The following is a 17509-nucleotide window of genomic DNA, read 5'->3' as shown; positions in this document are numbered from 1 at the left end:
TATTGCCGCAACTGGTTGTGATGCACCATGTGACCTTCTGCCGCAAGCGGCGCACAAGCACAGTGAGCACGTGGCCTCCTGCCACGAATGGTAGCCCTGGCATGCTGTACCACATGGCATCCTGCTGCAAGCGGCAGCACCGTTGCGATTTGCCACTTGGCATCTGACTGCAAGTGGCTGGAGAAAAATTCTGGGCATGGGAGGCCTGGCTGAGGTGGTCCTAAGGTAAGCGGGTGCAGGCATGTGGGGCAGCTCCACTACCCGCACGCCCACCTAGGGTTGGGGAATATCCAGAAGGCAAGCAGTAAAAGTCAAGGCATATAGTTGGAGTTCTACTCAGGACATAGCCTAGCAAAGTGCACTCACTTGATCTGATCTCACTGACTAGCAAAAAGAATTAGGGACAGGTTGGGTTATAGTGTCCCTTAGGTCACCATTTTATCTTCCATGCTTTTTAATGCCTACATAAAACTGCTAGGACAGGTTGTTCAGGGATATGGGTTGTCATGCCTTCAAGATGACTTCCAGCGCTATTTTGTCTTTTCCCCTTAACACAGGTGAGTGGTCAATGTGTTGAATCAGTGTTGAAAAATATATTAGATTGAAATTTATGGAATTCTCTAGAAAAACTCTACTGATACTCATATTAGCAACATTCTGGCATCTTTCTATTTTCCCAAGCTTTTTAATTGACTTTTAACCGTATTTTAATTCATAACTTTTTATTCTACATATTTTTATTTGACATTTTCCAAACATTAAATTCATAATTTAATGAGTATTAGGTTGCAGCCCAATTTATATATTTTTTTATTTTGTACCTGGTTTGATTTTAGCATATTCTCAGATTACATGTTTTAGTCTGTTTTCTTGAAAATTGCTCAGAGGATTTTGACTATTTTTTTAAAAAAAATTGAACTAATAAATAAAATTAAGGTGTTTCTATTTCAATCTAGCATATAAAAGAATGCAAATATAAGGTATACTTTTTCAAGCAAACCTGTACAGTCTTTTTAATTCTATGTGAAGGTCCTGGGTATTCTGGAGAATACAGGTCTGTCAAGAATAACGAGTTGATTAGTGTTGATTTTCCCAATCCAGATTCACCTACCAAAAACAAAAGTACAATTAGAATTATCACATGACACTCCTATCCTACTCATTAGGATATGTTTTCAAGGTCATTTTATTATATACTTCATGTTATTGCATAATTCATGTTATTTTGCAGTGTTCATAACTATTTTTTATTTTGTAGGTTTCAAATAAAAAAACAATATGCATACAATTCTTAATATGATTTTCTTGCAGGGAGTAGTTTCATCCAAATATTTAAGATTTAACATCTAAAATAAAACTTGTGATTTAAATTTAAAATAAATTTATTAAGAAATTATTCACAAAGACAATTTTTCTCTCCTATCTGCATAAAGAGGCATGAATTATAAGATGCTGTTTGGTGTTTCCCAATCTTAGAAACATAAAATGTAGGGAAGTTGAAGATCACATAAAATTACTAACATTGAAAAATGCTATATGAGTAATTTAAATGAATTTTTACATTTACAGGTAATCCTTGCTTAAGGACCATTTGTTTAGTGATTGCTCAAAATTACAATGGTGCTATGCTGCTATAACACATTTCTACACTAAACAGAAAGGAAGGTAATATAGAAAATATCAGAAATAGAGCACAACAATGATGAGAACTATCTTGAATGCATTTGGGTCAATATTAAAGGTTATGGGGGGAGGGGGATGACATTGCCATAGGTCTATACTACAGGCCACCCAACCAAGCAGAGGAACTAGATGAACTTTTTGCTAGTCAGCTAACTAAGGTATGTAGAAAGCACACCACAATAGTAGTGGGAGATTTAAACTACCCTGACATCAACTGGGAAACAAACTCTGCACCAAGTGGAAAATCTAACAGGTTCCTAACAAACCTAGCAGACAACTTTGTTTCCCAATAAGTAGAGAAGGGAACAGGGAGATCAGCCATATTAGACTTAATTCTCACTAACAGAGAGAAAATGATAAAAGGTGTTGAAGCCACAGGAACTCTGGGCGCAAGTGACCATGCAATATTGGAATTCAACATTATGCAAACACAAGTAGTAGAACAAAGTCAAACTAGAGTCTTGGACTTTAAGAGAGCTAATTTCAATAAACGTAGAGAGACCTTGGGAAAAATTCCATGGATGAGAATCCTCAAGGGGAAAACAACTCAAAAAGCTTGGGAAATTTTGAAAAATGAGATTACAATAGCCCAGTCTAGCACAATACCAATGAAGAAGAAAAATAATAGCTCCCAAAAGAAACCAGCATGGCTGCATAAAGAACTCTCTAACAAATTGAAAGACAAAAAAGATAAGTATAAAAAGTGGAAAGGGGGGGGACATAACTAAGGCAGAATATTAGCAAATAGCCCGAGCATGTAAAGATGAAGTGAGGAAAGCTAAGGCTCACAATGAAGAAAGGCTTGCCACAAAAGTAAAAAATAACAAAAAAAGCTTCTTCCAACATGTTAAAAACAAGAAAAAGGTTAAGGAAACAATTGGTCCATTGCTGGGAGAAAGTGGCAAGAAGGTGACAAGCAACAGGGAGAAAGGAGAACTATTTAACTCATGTTTTGCATCTGTCTTTACACAAAGGGATAAAACAACCTATCAAAAACAGCACCACAAAAATCAGTTTAGGAACACAAGTTGAAATAGGGAAGAAAATGGTAAGTGAGCACGTATCTACCCTAGAGGAATTCAAATCACCAGGACCAGACGGATTACACCCCAGGGTTCTGAAGGAACTGGCAGACGAGATCTCAGAAGCACTGAACTATAGCTTTCAGAGATCCTGGAGTACCAGGGAACTACTAGAGGATTGGAAAAGAGCTGATGTGGTTCCCATCTTCAAAAAAGGGGGAAAACAGATCCAGGAAACTACAGACCTATTAGCCTGACCTCAATACCAGGAAAGATTCTGGAAAAGATAATCAAGCAACGAATTAGCAAACACCTAGAAGTAAACAAAGTAACAGCCAAAAGCCAACATGGGTTTGTCAAAAACAATGCCAGACTAATCTTATTGCATTCTTTGATAATGTGACAAAATTAGTGGACCAGAGGAATGCTGTCGATATAGTTTACTTGGACTTCAGTAAGGCATTTGATAAGGTAGACCATAACCTACAACTAGATAAAGTAGAAGAATGTGGGTTAGACAGCATCACCACCAGATGGATTCGTAACTGGCTGACCAACAGCACTCAACGTGTAGTCCTCAATGGAACTGCATCTTTATGGAGGGAAGTATGCAGTGGAATACCCCAAGCTCTGTTTTGGGTCCAGTACTCTTCAACATCTTCATCAATGATTTGGATGAGGGAATAAATGGGGAACTCATCAAATTTGTAGATGACACCAAGCTGGCAGGAATAGCCAACACTCCAGAAGATAGGCTAAAGATACAGAAGGATCTTGACAAACTTGAACATTGGGCACTATCTAATAAAATGACATTCAATGGTGAAAAGAGTAAGGTTCTACATTTAGGGAACAAAAACGAAATGCACAGGTACAGTATAGGTGGTACCTTGCTCAACAGTAGTAAACCTGTGAAGGGAATCTTGGAGTCCTAGTGGTCAACCATTTAAATATGAGCCAGCAGTGTGCAGCAGCTGCCAAAAAAGCCAATACAGTTCTAGGCTGCATAAACAGAGGGATAGAATAAAGATCACGTGAAGTGTTAATACCACTTTATAATGCCTTGGTAAGGCCACACTTGGAATACTGCATTCAGCTTTAGTTGCCACGATGTAAAAAAGATGTGGAGACTCTAGAAAGAGTGCAGAGAAGAGCAACAAAGATGATTAGGGGACTGGATTAGGCTAAAACATATGAAGAACGGTTGCAGGAACAGGGTATGTCTAGTTTAATAGAAAGAAGGACTAAGGGAGACATGATAGCAGTGTTTCAATATCTCAGGAGTTGCCACAAAGAAGACGGAGTCAAACTATTTTCCAAGGCACCTGAGGGTAGAACAAGAAGCAATGGGTGGAAACTAATCAAGGAGAGAAGCAACTTAGAACTGAGGAGAAATTTCCTGAGTTAGAACAATTAATCAGTGGAACAGCTTGCCTCCAGAAGTTGTGAATGCCCCAACACTGGAAGTCTTTAGGAAGATGTTGGATAGCCATTTGTCTGAAACGGTATAGGGTTTCCTGCCTAGGCAGGGGTTGGACTAGAAGACCTCCAAGGTCCCTTCCAACTCTGCTATTGTATTATATTGTATATATCCTAAGTGAAAAATTGGGTAAAGATAAAGTCCCAAAATAAAGCATATTTTTACCAAAGAAAGGTATTTTGTATGATTGCAGTCTTTGCTGCATATTTAGAATTAGCTAAAAATTGCAAAAGTATGTAACACTTAGTTATCAAAGAAAGAATGTCCTCAAGTTACAAATGAAATGGAGCCTGCCTATTCCATTTGGAAACTGAGGATTTATGGGAGTGAATCTCCTACCTTGAAGGAGATCACCCCTCCTTTCGCCCACGCATTCACTAATTTAATGTGAGGCTCATTAAGTCCACATGAGGAATTTCAGGGAGGGGAAGGCCATTGGAAGGGGGGGGGGATACTGATAGAACAGGCCACCTGCCTAAGATCATCTAAATCCTCCCCAACCCATGAAATGCCTCATGCTCCCCAGTTGCTTTCCCCCACCCCCAGTCTGCCACGCAGGATAACTTACCTTGTGAAGATCTAACAAGCAGTCTCCTCTTGACCTGCATGCACTCCTCTGCACTTCTATCTGGGCATCCAAAACTTGCCAACTTGGCAGGTTGAAGGCTGAAATGGAGGTTCCGGGGTGTGGCTCTGGCTCTCCAAGGCACCATTCTGCCCTCCACAGGCTTCCCCCAGCCTGTTGCAGGCCAAACTGAAGCTTCCAGGGGGTGGATCCAGCCTTGGGAGGCTCCATTTGGCCCTCTGTGGGCCTCCCCTGCCTCGTTGCCAGTCTAAATAGAGCTTCTGGGGGCCAGATCCATTTTGGCCTGCAATGGGCCGGGGGAGGCCTGCAGATGGCCGAATGGAGTGTCACAGAGCAGATTCACCCCTCAAAAGTTTCATTTCAGCCAGAACCTGTTTAGCGAGGCCTGAGGAGGCCTGAACGTAACTGCAGAGGGCACACTCGGCTGAGAGGCTGGAGAGGAAACTACTTACTAGATCTTCACAAGATAAATGACACAATCAGGGAGGTTGGATGGGAGCAAGGCCTCTGGAGGCCCGAACAGAGCATCAGAGGAGACGATCCGCCCATCAGAAGCTCCATTTTGGCTGGCAACGTTCCGGATGAATGTTGCAGAGCCTCTGCAGTTGTTCGTAAGGGCAAACGGTTCCACCACAAAAGCGCGTAGGACAAAATCGCGCTCGACAAAAGCGCGCTGTGACGTCATCACAGCGCGACGAAAAAGATCGAAAAAATGTAAAAATAAAGCTAAAACCTTCCCCTAACCCCCCCAAACCTAACCCTAAACCTAACCCTAACCCTAACTCTTAACCTAACCCTAAACCTAACCCTAAACCTAACCGTTAAAGTAACGAAAAACGTAACGCTAACCCTTATCCTAACCCTAACGCTAACGCTCTAAAGCTAACCCTAACCCTTACCCTTACCCTAACCCTTACCCTAACCCTAACCCTTACCTTTATGTGAATCGGCTTGCTTTAATTTAATTTTTATTAATTTTTATTTGAATTTTTCGATCTTTTTCGTCGCGCTGTGATGACGTCAAAGGCGCGATTTTGTCGATCGCGCTTTTGTCGTCCGCGCTTTTGACGGGTCACGAGGGCAAACAACTGCCATGCTGCTGCAATATTTGCATTTTCAGGACTTCTTTGCAAATGCTGGAGGGGGGGGGGCTTATCGTGTAACTTCAAACGTTCGCTAAGGGAATGTTCGTAACCCAGGGATTACCTGTAAAACATCTGTCCACATAATATATTACAAAAAAACACTTATCAGTGAATATATAATTTGATTTACTAGTCTTCTCAATAATAATAAGCTTATGAAAAAACAAAAATATTGCAATTATGTACTTTACATTCTGTCTTTTCAGTGTTTCAACTTATCAGATAAATGAATACTTCCACAAATGCAAGCTTTCTTATTTAGCTTCATAAGCTGGCACATTCCACACAGTGATCTACTATATGTATTTATAAATGAATTAATTTCTGTCACATGCTCTTATACCAGAATTGACAACTTTTTCCAATCACCAGCACATTCCTAAAATAATGTTGAGGGCTGAATTCGGGTTAGGAGAAAAAGGGCGTTGGTACTTACCTGATACGCCTCTTCTCATAGTAGGGAGAGGAGTATCCAGACTGGGTTGACCTTGTCCTCTCATTGGTTGGATTGAGTCAGATAAGCTCTTTGGGACATGCCCCTGGCCACCGGGTATTCCCCAGTTATCGGCGAAGAACTCTATCTGACTCGTTGCACCATTCACTCCAGACTCTTATTCCAGTTATTAGTTTTTATTGGTTTAAACATCAACATAAATATACCTTCTTTAAACAACAAACATAACGCTTAGTCACAAACACTGTCAGGGAGGGGCTGGATACTCCTCCCCACACTATTAGAAGAGGCGTACCAACGCCCTTTCTCCATAGTGAGGGGGGGGGAGTATCCAGACTGGGACATACCAAAGCCCATACGTCCCTAGGGAGGGAGACCCCTGAGGCATCATGCCCCCAACTCATGCCTGGTGAGGCATGGCCCTCGTCCTGTGAACCGCTTGTAACACCTTGCTGCCGAACGAGGCCTCTGCCGAGGCAAAAGAGTCCAATTTATAGTTCCTATCAAAGGGTGAGGGGGAAGCCCACGTGGCTGCCCTGCAGATTTCAGCCAAGAAGGCCTGCGTGGCCCAGGCCGTGGATGTGGCTGCGCTCCGCGTGGAATGAGCTATAACATGACTTGGTGTCTGCAGACCCTGTGATTGGTAAGCAGTTACCTTGTTTCCCAGAGACCCTGGTTGGAAGGAGACAAACAGGGCTTCAGATTTCCTACTTGGCCTGGTTCTCTTGAGGTAGATCCTCAGAGCCCTCCTTACGTCCAGAGTGTGCCACTTCTTCTCTAACAGGTGAGAAGGGTCTGGACAGAAGTTGGCAAGATTAGTTCATGTGCTCAATGGAAGTAGGAGCACACCTTGGGGATGAAAGAAGGATCCAGCCGTAACACCACTGTGTCTTGGTGGAACACGCAGAGATCCTCCCTGGTGGACAGCGCCAACAGCTCGGATATCTGCCTGGCAGAGGTGATGGCCACCAGGAAAGCCACCTTAAAAGTCAGGAACTTAAGAGAAACCATTCATAAAGGCTCAGACGGTGTGCCTATTAGAGCGTCCAAAACCCTGTGCGGGAGACTTCTGCAGGAAGAAGTCCTTTGGCCTGTGAGCAGCTTGTGTGCCTTCGCTGGAAAGGCAAGAGGAACCATTGGAGGTCTCTGGTGTGGAGACGAGCCTACGGGACAATGCCAATGGCGGAGACCATGGTGCCCAGCAGTTTAGACAGAGTGGCTAAGGACACCTTACTCTTCCTGGCTACCAAGGATGCTAGCTGCCTAATAGCTAGCTGTCTTTCAGGTGACAGATAGACCGTGCCTGCCTGGGTATCTATTCGGGCTCCTAGGTGGATCAGACTAGTAGAGGGGTGGAGGTGGCTCTTGGCCAGATTCACCGTAAATCCATGTTCTCTCAGGACTGTCATGGTGATGTCTAGATCCCGTAGGGCATCTTTAAAGGAAGATGACTGCAATAACAGGTCATCTAGGTAACATTGGATATGCACCGGACCCTGTCTCAAGTGCGCTGCCAGAGCAGCCATTACCTTAGTGAATCCCCTGAGGGCCGAAGACAACCCAAAGGGAAGGGCCCGGTAGCAAAATCTGAGGAATCTGCGGTGTTCCTGGGCAATGGGAATGTGCAGGTAGGCCTCTGTGAGGTCTATAGAGGTGAGAAAGTCTCCCTATCTAACCCCCTCCAAGATGGAGTGCAGAGAGTGCATCTTGAACCTCCTATATCGGATGGAATGATTCAGGCGTTTCAAATCCAGGATCGCTCTCCAGCCCCCTGAGGTCTTGGAAATGACAAAGAGAATTGAGTAGTGCCCCTGACCCTGTTGCTCTGGAGGCACTGGCTGGATCGCTCTGATCTCAAACAGGTGTTGGATGGCCTCCTGAATCAACAACCTCCAGGTCGGGTTCTTTGAAACTGGGCATATCTGGAAGAAACTCAGAGGACTGGAAAGGAATTAAGAGTGAAAGGCCATGCCTGATGGTCTTCTGCACCCACTTGTCCGAGGAGGAGAGGTCCCAGCAGTCGACAAAGTGCGCCAAGCACCCCCCAATGGGAGGAGCGCTGGGCTTAGATTTAATTTTTGCATCCGCCTCCTCTGCCCCCTCAAAAGGGCCACTTCTGCTGCCTGCCTCTCTGCTGCCTGTCTGGGTATCTCTGCCTAGCAGAGAATCCTCCCTGGTACTATCTGTTCCCAGAGTACTCTGCCTCTGACCCCCTGAATGAATCCTGACCCCGAAAGAAGGACCCAGAGTCTTGACCCCGGGAATAGGAGCATCTGGGGCATGGAACCGTCCTGAAGCTGCCCTTCTTCGGGGTGGTGGGTAGGGCCTTCCTCTTGTCCTTGTTCTCGATCAGGAAGGGCCCCAGTGCTGAACCAAAGAGGGAGTCCCCTGTGAAGGAGGCTGATGCCAGGCACCACCTGTGGCGAACATCCGCCTGCCAATGCCGTAGCCACAGCAGCCTGCGTGACGCCACCGACGAAGCGATCACCCTGGAGGCAAACCTGGCTGCAGCTAGGGTGGCATCCGTTGAAAACTGGATGGCTGCCACCAGCTTGTTGATGTCCTGATGCAATCAGACATCTGCTATGGGGGTGCGTTGCTGTAGCTCCTGCAGCCACAGCAAGGATGATCTGTGGTGAAGGAGGCTGTGGTGGCTGTTTTCACTGCCCAAGCAGCCACTTGATGACCCCTGTGCAAGGTAAGGTCCGCCTTCTTGTCCTCCAACTTCAGGGCATCCTCTGGCTCCCCGGGCATGTTGATAGACATATGAAGAGCCACGACCAGCGCATCGATGGAGGGTTGTGCCAGCACCTTAGCAACTCATGGTCCATGTTAAAGAACACCCTGTCCGTGGATGAGGGTGAGGGACTGGTGGTAGGAGATGCCTATTGACGCCTGACCAGGTCATGGAAGCCCTTGGGAGTAGGCACTGTGTCAGCCTCGATGACCTGCTTGTCGAAGATATTCTCCGCTGAGAAGCCCTGGAGTTGAGGCGGCACCTCTGTTGCTCTGTAGCCTAGCTTGGCTGTTGTCTTGGCTTGAAGAGCAGAGACTTGAACAGTGAGGGCTGGAACAACCTGGTGAATGTTGGTTTAGGGGGAGGCATGCCTTCGTCCTGAGACAGCTTGTCCTCCCTGATCTCTCCATCCTCGCTCTCCAGGTCACTGTCCTCCTGGGATGAGGCTGAGGAGCTGGGAAGCTCTTCCTCATGGGTATTCAGAAACCCTGGGGGGGAGGGGAGCCCCCTGTGGCTGTTGGAATGCCGCTGCCATGCATTGCTGTAAAGCCCACATCATCAACTCCTGAAAGTTGGGTGCCCCTGTGGAGGGTGTCTGGCTGGAGCCCATGCCCCCCCTGAGCAGGGGTAATGCCCAAGTGTGGAAGTCCAGTAGGCAGGGCTGACTCCACTGCAGAATGGGGTGGGGATTGCCACCCCTGAGTAAAGCCCCACAGGCCTGAGGTGTCCGTAGGGATCCTTGCTGGCATGGCTGGATTCGTTGGGTCCAAATATTTTTTCCTTTTAATTCTTTGCGATTTGCTGGAGATCCAGAATGGTGAACCTTCCAGTGAGTGGATTGAGTCGATAACTGGGGAATACCCGGTGGCCAGGGGCTTGTCTCAAAGAGCTTATCTGACTCAATCCAATCAATGAGAGGACAAGGTCAACCCAGTCTGGATACTCCTCCCCCCCCACTATGGAGAAACAGTCAGGAATTAAAGGGACCACTCCTCTTTTATTTACCATTCTTCCTCTCTCTCCTCCTTCACAACTCAGCAGGACATTATACCAGAAAACACTATTATTTTTGGTGCCTGGCAAGATTTATAATCTCATACAACTATAGCAAAGTTTCCCATATGTTGAGAATGTTTGCTCACACTATAGCAGTGATGGCGATCCTTTTCGGCACCAATGCCAAAAAGGGAGCACTTTGGCACATGCTCATCTGGGCCGCAACCAGGAAGAGGAGCTGCCCGGGGGCATCCACTCATTGGAAAATTGACTTTTCGTTTCCAGTGAGTGCATGTGTGTCAGCCAGCAAGTCTACTGGTTACTGCAACGTATGCATGCACACCGATCAGCTGGCTGGTACACATGCTTACCCTAGAAAATGGAAGACCAACTCTTCCCTGTTTCTGGCACTGTTGCATGCACAAAGACCCGCTGACCATCATGTGTGCATGAGTGCCAGAAACACGGGAGCTGCTGCATGTGCCAGGCAATATGGCTCTGTGTGCCACTTCGGCCATGCGTGCCATAGGTTTGCCATCTTGGCACTACAGTGTGGAGCAATCTGAAAAAGGACTAAATTTCAAATTTAAGATTCAGAACTATATCATATAATATATAAGAACTACAATTATATAACAATGGAAATATTATTTAAGTACCAATCACTGGCAAATATTATGTAAAATAGATGTTTATCTCAAAAGCAATTTAATTATTTTATGAGAGGAAAAATTTGGGTTTCTATTTCAGTATATTTCATTGGGGGAAAAAAGACTGAAAAAATATTTAAAGAAAAATGCATAAACCAATGCCCTTTCCAAATTTTTTCTGGGCGTTTCCAAGTTAATAATATAAGAGACATAAGTGTGTATCATTTTAAGATTAAAAAGCCATTATTACATTCAACAGTCATTTACAAAGCTACTTAAGAACTAACAAGTACCTGACAAATTCCTATGTAGTTAATTAGTACTTAGGAATTAGTTGATTAAATATAGTTAATCCTTTTATATTAATGGAGTAACCTAAGGATGTTTTCCTTCTAATCAACTATCTATGATAAAATTAAATCCCAAAATTTGCACAAAGATTAATGGACAAAGAAATTCTACAAGTATAGACTGCTAATGCTTTTATTTGAACATGTTCCTTTAATTATCCACCCTTATCATTTGATCAAAGGAATGCTAAGTATAAATACAAGAACTTCAGGAGTGGCTGAAATAGCCTATTCTGCATCTGCTTTATTATACTTAGAGAAACTATGCTTTTTATTTCAGTACAATGCCAGTGCTTGCAGTAGCCCTCACAGAAAACCAATTTTAATATAGCAGAATATAGTTAAGTTACATCTCTTATGGTAATAAATACACTGTTAAAATATTATCAATAAACCACAAATAAACTTTAGAAAGTCAATGATGTAAGGAACTCTTTATAACTTTTTTCTACCTAAAGCAAAATTAAAATTGTCATTGGGTTCAAAATAGACACGGTTGTCTAGATTATCCACCAGTAACCTGGATTTTGAGAGGAAAAAGCAGAGATGTAGATGCAGATCTGGAGGCCAGATATTATCATTGTTTCCCTACAGTAAAGGGAGTAGCCTGCAATCTTGGAGGATATCTCCTTTGAATAGATTATATCCGCTGGTCTTAGGTAACTATTGATTGGTCTCCAACCTTCCCTTTTGGAGAAATGTTATTGAGATAATGGTAAAGAATCAATTATGTAATACCATAGAAATCTGGACCTTCTCCCAGGCCGACCTATGGGATTAAGATGGAATTGATCAATAATGGTATGTGGAAAAGACCATGGAGATGAGGCAAAGAGATATTACTGAGGGAACAATCTGATAACAGCGTTGCCTGCTGTTCACAGTGGGCAGAGCAAGAGGCTCAGAATATACCATGTCAAAGGATGTGGTGGCTTAGTGGCTAAGACAATGAGCTTGTCTATCAGAAAGGTCAGTAGTTTGGAGGTTCGAATCCCTAGGGCCGCGTAACAGAGTGAACTCCCATTACTTGTCCCAGCTCCTGCCAACCTAGCAGTTCGAAAGCATGTAAAAATGCAAGTAGAAAAATAGGAACTACCTTTGGTGGGAAGCTAACAGCGTTCCGTGCACCTTCATCATTGAGTCATGTCAGCCACATGACCAAGGAGATGTCTTCAGACAGTGCTGGCTCTTCGGCTTTGAAATGGAGATGAGCACCGCCCCCTAGAGTCTAGCTCATATGTGCAAGGAGAAATTTTATCTTTTATCTTTTTTAAATTGTAAAGGTGATAGTGGGAAAATGTATTTTCAGATCTGCAAGAATATATCAATATAGTTTTACCATGACATTTATCTGGTTGTGTTTCCTGTCTGGTCTACATTCTAAGGCTGATGTAGCTATTCTCTTGGCTGACCTATGTCAAGATCTGGATGTAGGTAGTCATTTCTTTTGGTCCTTTTGGACTGTAGCTTTCAGTATCTTTTATCATGGAATCACACTAAAATGGAACATTGTTTTGCAATGGTTCCATTCTTTCCTCAGTATGTGTTCAATCTATAGTAGTGAGGATGAGAAGTCAGCTCAGTAGCTCCTGCTTTACACGATGGGCAATCTTAATCCTCTCTCTGCTGCTTTTTGACAACTATATGAACCAGTGAAAGAGGTAATCTAATAATTTGGGGTATGATATTGCCAATACACTGGTGATATGCAGTTTTTATGAGGAATGTCAATCTTATCCCAGTGCTTGAAGGTTGTAAGGATTGAATGAAAATAACATTAAGCCAAAGCAAGATGGGATAGCTGTTTGTTCATTGCAGTTGCCTATGAACACCATTGTTATCTCTGCATTTCCTGTGTATTTCATGATTTGGGTGTATTTCTGAAAGCTATTGGTAGAACAGTCTTTGTCAAAGCTTTGATAAAGTAATTGCAGCCTTATCTGCTTCTGGCAGTTTTGGCTAAAATAATACTATTGCAGTGTACCTAATATGGGATTGCCCACAGGTAGTCCTCAATTTATAACTTGTCAAAATTATGGTAGACTCTCTCCCAAAAGTAGGTACAACCCTGTTCCAAAGTTCCAATGGCCATCCTTCCTTGCTGTCATGTGACTGCATTTTGGGCACTTAACAACTGGCTCACATTTATTACTGTTTGCAATGAACCACAATCATGTCACTGCAATTTACAATGTTTCTACTGAAAACTACTGTTTACTTCCAGGTTTTGGCAAAAACACACCATAGCAAACAATGGGTTAACTACAGATTCCCTTAACAACCGCCACAAAATAAAGTTTATAAAATTGGGTCAGTCACATGAATGACCCACTTTATGACCATCATGACTTACAACCAAGGCACTGCTTTTTAGTGGAAATTACTGATGCTTTAAATGAACCCCACAAAGGAGATCAGAACTCAGGTAAGATAAGCCACAACACATGTGAAACCCAACAGTGTTTGGATTCATATATTACATGTGAAGGTACAAACCATATTATGACTTAAGATTTTATGTGACCTTCCATAGAGTACGGAGATCTTTAAACATCAAATCTCAAATTGTATTAATGCCCTGTAAATTCATTCGCTAATTGGAACTTGGCAGCAGGACATAGGTATACTTTTGTTAAGAGACAGCAAATTATCAGAAACTCCAAAGAAAACATAAATGTACATTATATTATCCATGACCAGATTTCTCCCGCCCCCCGCCCCAACTTTTTTTAACTTTAATTCTTAGTGAATTTATGAAGCAAAGAAAAGATGGCACTTTATCATAAAGTTAAAAGATAAAAATAAAATATCTGTCTTTGGAGGAAACTGAAAGCTGCAATGTGAGCTGAATAAATGAAATATATGAAAATGCTGAACTCACTAATAAAACAAAAGGCATTACTAATAAAGATGCTCAAAAATTAAAGCCAGCCTAATTTTAAACCGAAAAACATAATAGTTTCCAGAGAAATGTAAAATTACAGCAAAATATACCTCTAAAATTATACTATTCCAAAATGGAAGAAAGTTCATATTAAAGTGCCCAAAAACTTTAGAGAATGCATCTTTCAGAATACGGTAAAATAAAAATGAGTAGTAGTAATCCTTCTCATAGGACTGCAATTGGGGCCAGAATCTCAGTCACTTAGCAAATCAATAGATTTAAGTGAGATGTCAATGTGACTGCTTTGCTCAATGACCCTAATCGCAGCTTTCCCAATTGTAGTCATTAAATGACTAAGCAAGGGTGCCAGAAGACCTGGGAAGCCTGGTGCACCTACTCCTTTACATTTTTCTGCTGCTGCTGATAGATGCGCCCAACCTATGAAAGATATAGCTAGAAAGCTAGCGATTTCTAGCCTTTAGAAAGACTGCATTTGCTTGCTTTATAGCTACACCTTGCATAGGCTGGGCATACCTGTTAGCTATAAAAAAAGGTGAAAGGCAAGTGGACCTGGGTGTGGTGGGGCAAGAAAGAGTGATTTTGAATATTAAATTTATACTACCTATGTTTCCCTGAAAATAAGACATATCCCAAAAATAAGTTCTAGCTTGATTTTTACATGTGCGCCTAATATAAACCCTACCCCCAAAATAAGCCCCAGTTAAGACCCTTCCCACACCATCCAACTGTCTGTTTGTATGAGGTGGGGTTAGACGAATACGTAAAAACCAAGCTAGGAGGGGAATGGGGGTAGTGGAACTGCTCCAGTGTCCATACCCACTTACCTTAGGACCACGCAGCCAGACCTTCCATGCCCAGACACCTGCTGCTCAAATTCTTCTGCAGTTGCTTGCAGCCAAATGCCATGTGGCATATCACAGTGGTGCTGCTGCTTGCAGCAGGATGTCACATGGTGCAGAACACTGGTGCCATTGTTCGTGGCAGGAGCACATCATGCCAGTGCCACCACTTATGGCACATCACATCATTGCTGCTCGCTTACGGAAGGGCACAACACAGTATCCTCCTGCCACGAATGGTAGCCGCAATGCAATGTGCTACGTGGCTTCTGTCTGTGAGTGGATGCAGAAGTTGTTGAGCAGCAGTGCAAGAAGTGTGGGGGTGTGGGAGGCCAGGCTGATGTAGTCCTAAGGTAAGCAGGTAAGACATCCCCTGAAAATAAGGTGTTTATATGAGTATCAGTAGTGCTTTTCTGGAGAATTCCATGAATTTCAATCTAATGTATTCTTCAGCACTGATTCAATACTTTGACCACTCACCTGTGTTAAGAGGAAAAGGCAAAATAGAGCTGGAAGCCATCTTGAAGACATGACAACCCATATCCCTGAACGACCTGTCCCAGCAGTTTCATGTAGGTATTAAAAAGCATGGAAGATAAAATGGTGGCCTAAGGGACACTATAACCCAATCTGTCCCTAATTCTTTTTGCTAGTCAGTGAGAACAGATCAAGTGAGTGCACTTTGCTAGGCTATGTCATGAGTAGAACTTCAACTATATGCCTTGACTTTTACTGTGCTTGCCTCTGGATATTCCCCAACCCTAGGTGGGGGTGGGGGTAGTGGAGCTGCCCCACATGCCCGCACCCGCTTAGGACCACCTCAGCCAGGCCTCCCATGCCCAGAATTTTTCTCCAGCCACTTGCAGTCAGATGCCAAGTGGCAAATCGCAACGGTGCTGCCGCTTGCAGCAGGGTGCCATGTGGTACAGCATGCCAGGGCTACCATTCGTGGCAGGAGGCTACGTGCTCACTGTGCTTGTGCGCCGCTTGCGGCAGAAGGTCACATGGTGCATCACAATCAGTTGCGGCAATACATGTGGCGCATCACGTCACTGCCACTCGCTCATGCACAACACACAACATCCTTCTGCCACGAATGGCAACACCAGAGTAATATGCCACCTGGCTTCTCTCTGTGAGCGGATGTAGAAGAAGTCGAGCAGCAGCGCAAGAAGTGTTGGGGTGTGGGGGGCCTGGCTGAGGTGGTCCTAAGGTAAGCGGGTAAGACATCCCCTGAAAATAAGACCTGGTGCTTATTTTTGGCCCAAAAGAAAATAAGAAAATATTTTTTGGGGAAACACAGTAATTATTAAAGACAGACATGAATAAGAAACAATTCTTGCATAACATTCTGAAGAGCACTACTATATCAACCATCTTTCATGATACATTTTCAATGTCAGAAAGCATAGCTAATCAAATTGCTTCACAAATTGAATGTCTTTTATTATTTGCTAAGTAAAACAAGAATAGAAACTTCTGTTACTTGAAATACAGACTGTGCTTGCATATGTTCTGCCCTATTAATTTTATTACTTATGCTTCTACATCAAAGTAATGACAATCAAGCAGAGATTTAGAAAATAAAATAAGTACTCCATTAGTAGGGGAGGGGCATCTACTTATAAGGCAGATTTATAAACAAATTTTAAATTTTTAAACTAAAAATAAATAAATGAAGGAATTACAAAAATATAACTTACCTACTACCATAAGTGTGAATTCAAATCCTCTCTTGACAGATTTTCTATAAACTTGATTGGGGAGATTTGCAAACCCCACATATCCTTCAAGATTCTTCTGTTGCTAGGATAAAAACAAATGGTTAGGTTATTTATGTTTTAGTATAACTGACTTCTTATTTACACTACTTTTAAGAACCATATTCTCTATCTAGGATAATGGCTATGTTCTTTGTACCTCATATTCTAACTACAATACCTAAACACACTTTCAGTCTCTCTTATTTTAAAATATTTTGATATTCAGTATTATAGTGTATTCTGTTTTTGATAAGTGAATACCATCTGATCTTAAATGCAATAAAGCATTAGCTTGGAATATTGTTTCTAATAAAAACCCTAAGTTCAGATAGCACACAAGCTATCATCTGGAACTGGAACAGGCTGTAACATCTTCCTGAAGAGTTCTATGATAGGTAAGTACTATCATTTTTCACTGGTAAAATTATAAACCAATACGTTGTTTAAATAATCTGCTATCTTCTACATATTTATTAATTTTACTGAAGATATATACATTTCCCCTTCCATTTTCTTAAAGATATGCTATTTAAACACAAGAAAAAATACAATATTATTTTTAAAGAAAATCTACCTTTAGAAAAGACAATAATACTTACAGCTACTTTGTAAACAACATATTTTCATCATTTTACATGTCCATAAGTAACCAAAATACAGCCAGAAGTCACAGGAAGCAAGGAATTCCAGTAATTTGGTAACACAAGCCAGATTCAGTTTTTATCAAAAAGAGAAAGGGGAAAAAAATAGAGTTACTTACATTTGTACAATGAAGAGTTTTGTGTGTTTGTGTGTTTAGTTTTATTGCTCAAAGGAATAAAGTATTTAGAATCATACAATAAATAAGCAGTTAAAAACAGAACTTTTAAAACAAATCCCAAAATTAAAATCTACTATGG

General features: G+C 42.4%; 1 protein-coding gene across 2 annotated transcripts in view; it reads right to left on the bottom strand.

The window, feature by feature from the left end:
* The window catches only part of SEPTIN7 (septin 7), a 75592-nt gene extending 58364 nt beyond the window's left edge, over window positions 1-17228 (bottom strand). For both annotated transcript variants that reach the window (XM_087713079.1, XM_087713080.1), the window contains exons 1-3: window positions 17210-17228; window positions 16551-16653; window positions 1001-1107 (exon numbers count right to left, since the gene is read on the bottom strand). In XM_087713079.1, coding sequence (XP_087569205.1) covers window positions 1001-1107; window positions 16551-16560 — 117 coding nt within the window. In that variant the 5' untranslated portion in view covers window positions 16561-16653; window positions 17210-17228. The remainder of the gene's footprint in view (window positions 1-1000; window positions 1108-16550; window positions 16654-17209) is intronic.
* Window positions 17229-17509: the final 281 nt, after the last annotated feature.

This window comes from Thamnophis sirtalis, unplaced genomic scaffold (assembly GCF_051295495.1).
Source record: "Thamnophis sirtalis isolate CommonGarterSnake01/CBP01778 unplaced genomic scaffold, rThaSir2_p1.2 scaffold_4, whole genome shotgun sequence".
NCBI classification, from domain to species: Eukaryota; Metazoa; Chordata; class Lepidosauria; order Squamata; family Natricidae; genus Thamnophis; species Thamnophis sirtalis.
The sequence above is the reverse complement of the archived record's forward strand: the minus strand, read 5'-3'. Positions and strand labels throughout refer to the sequence as shown.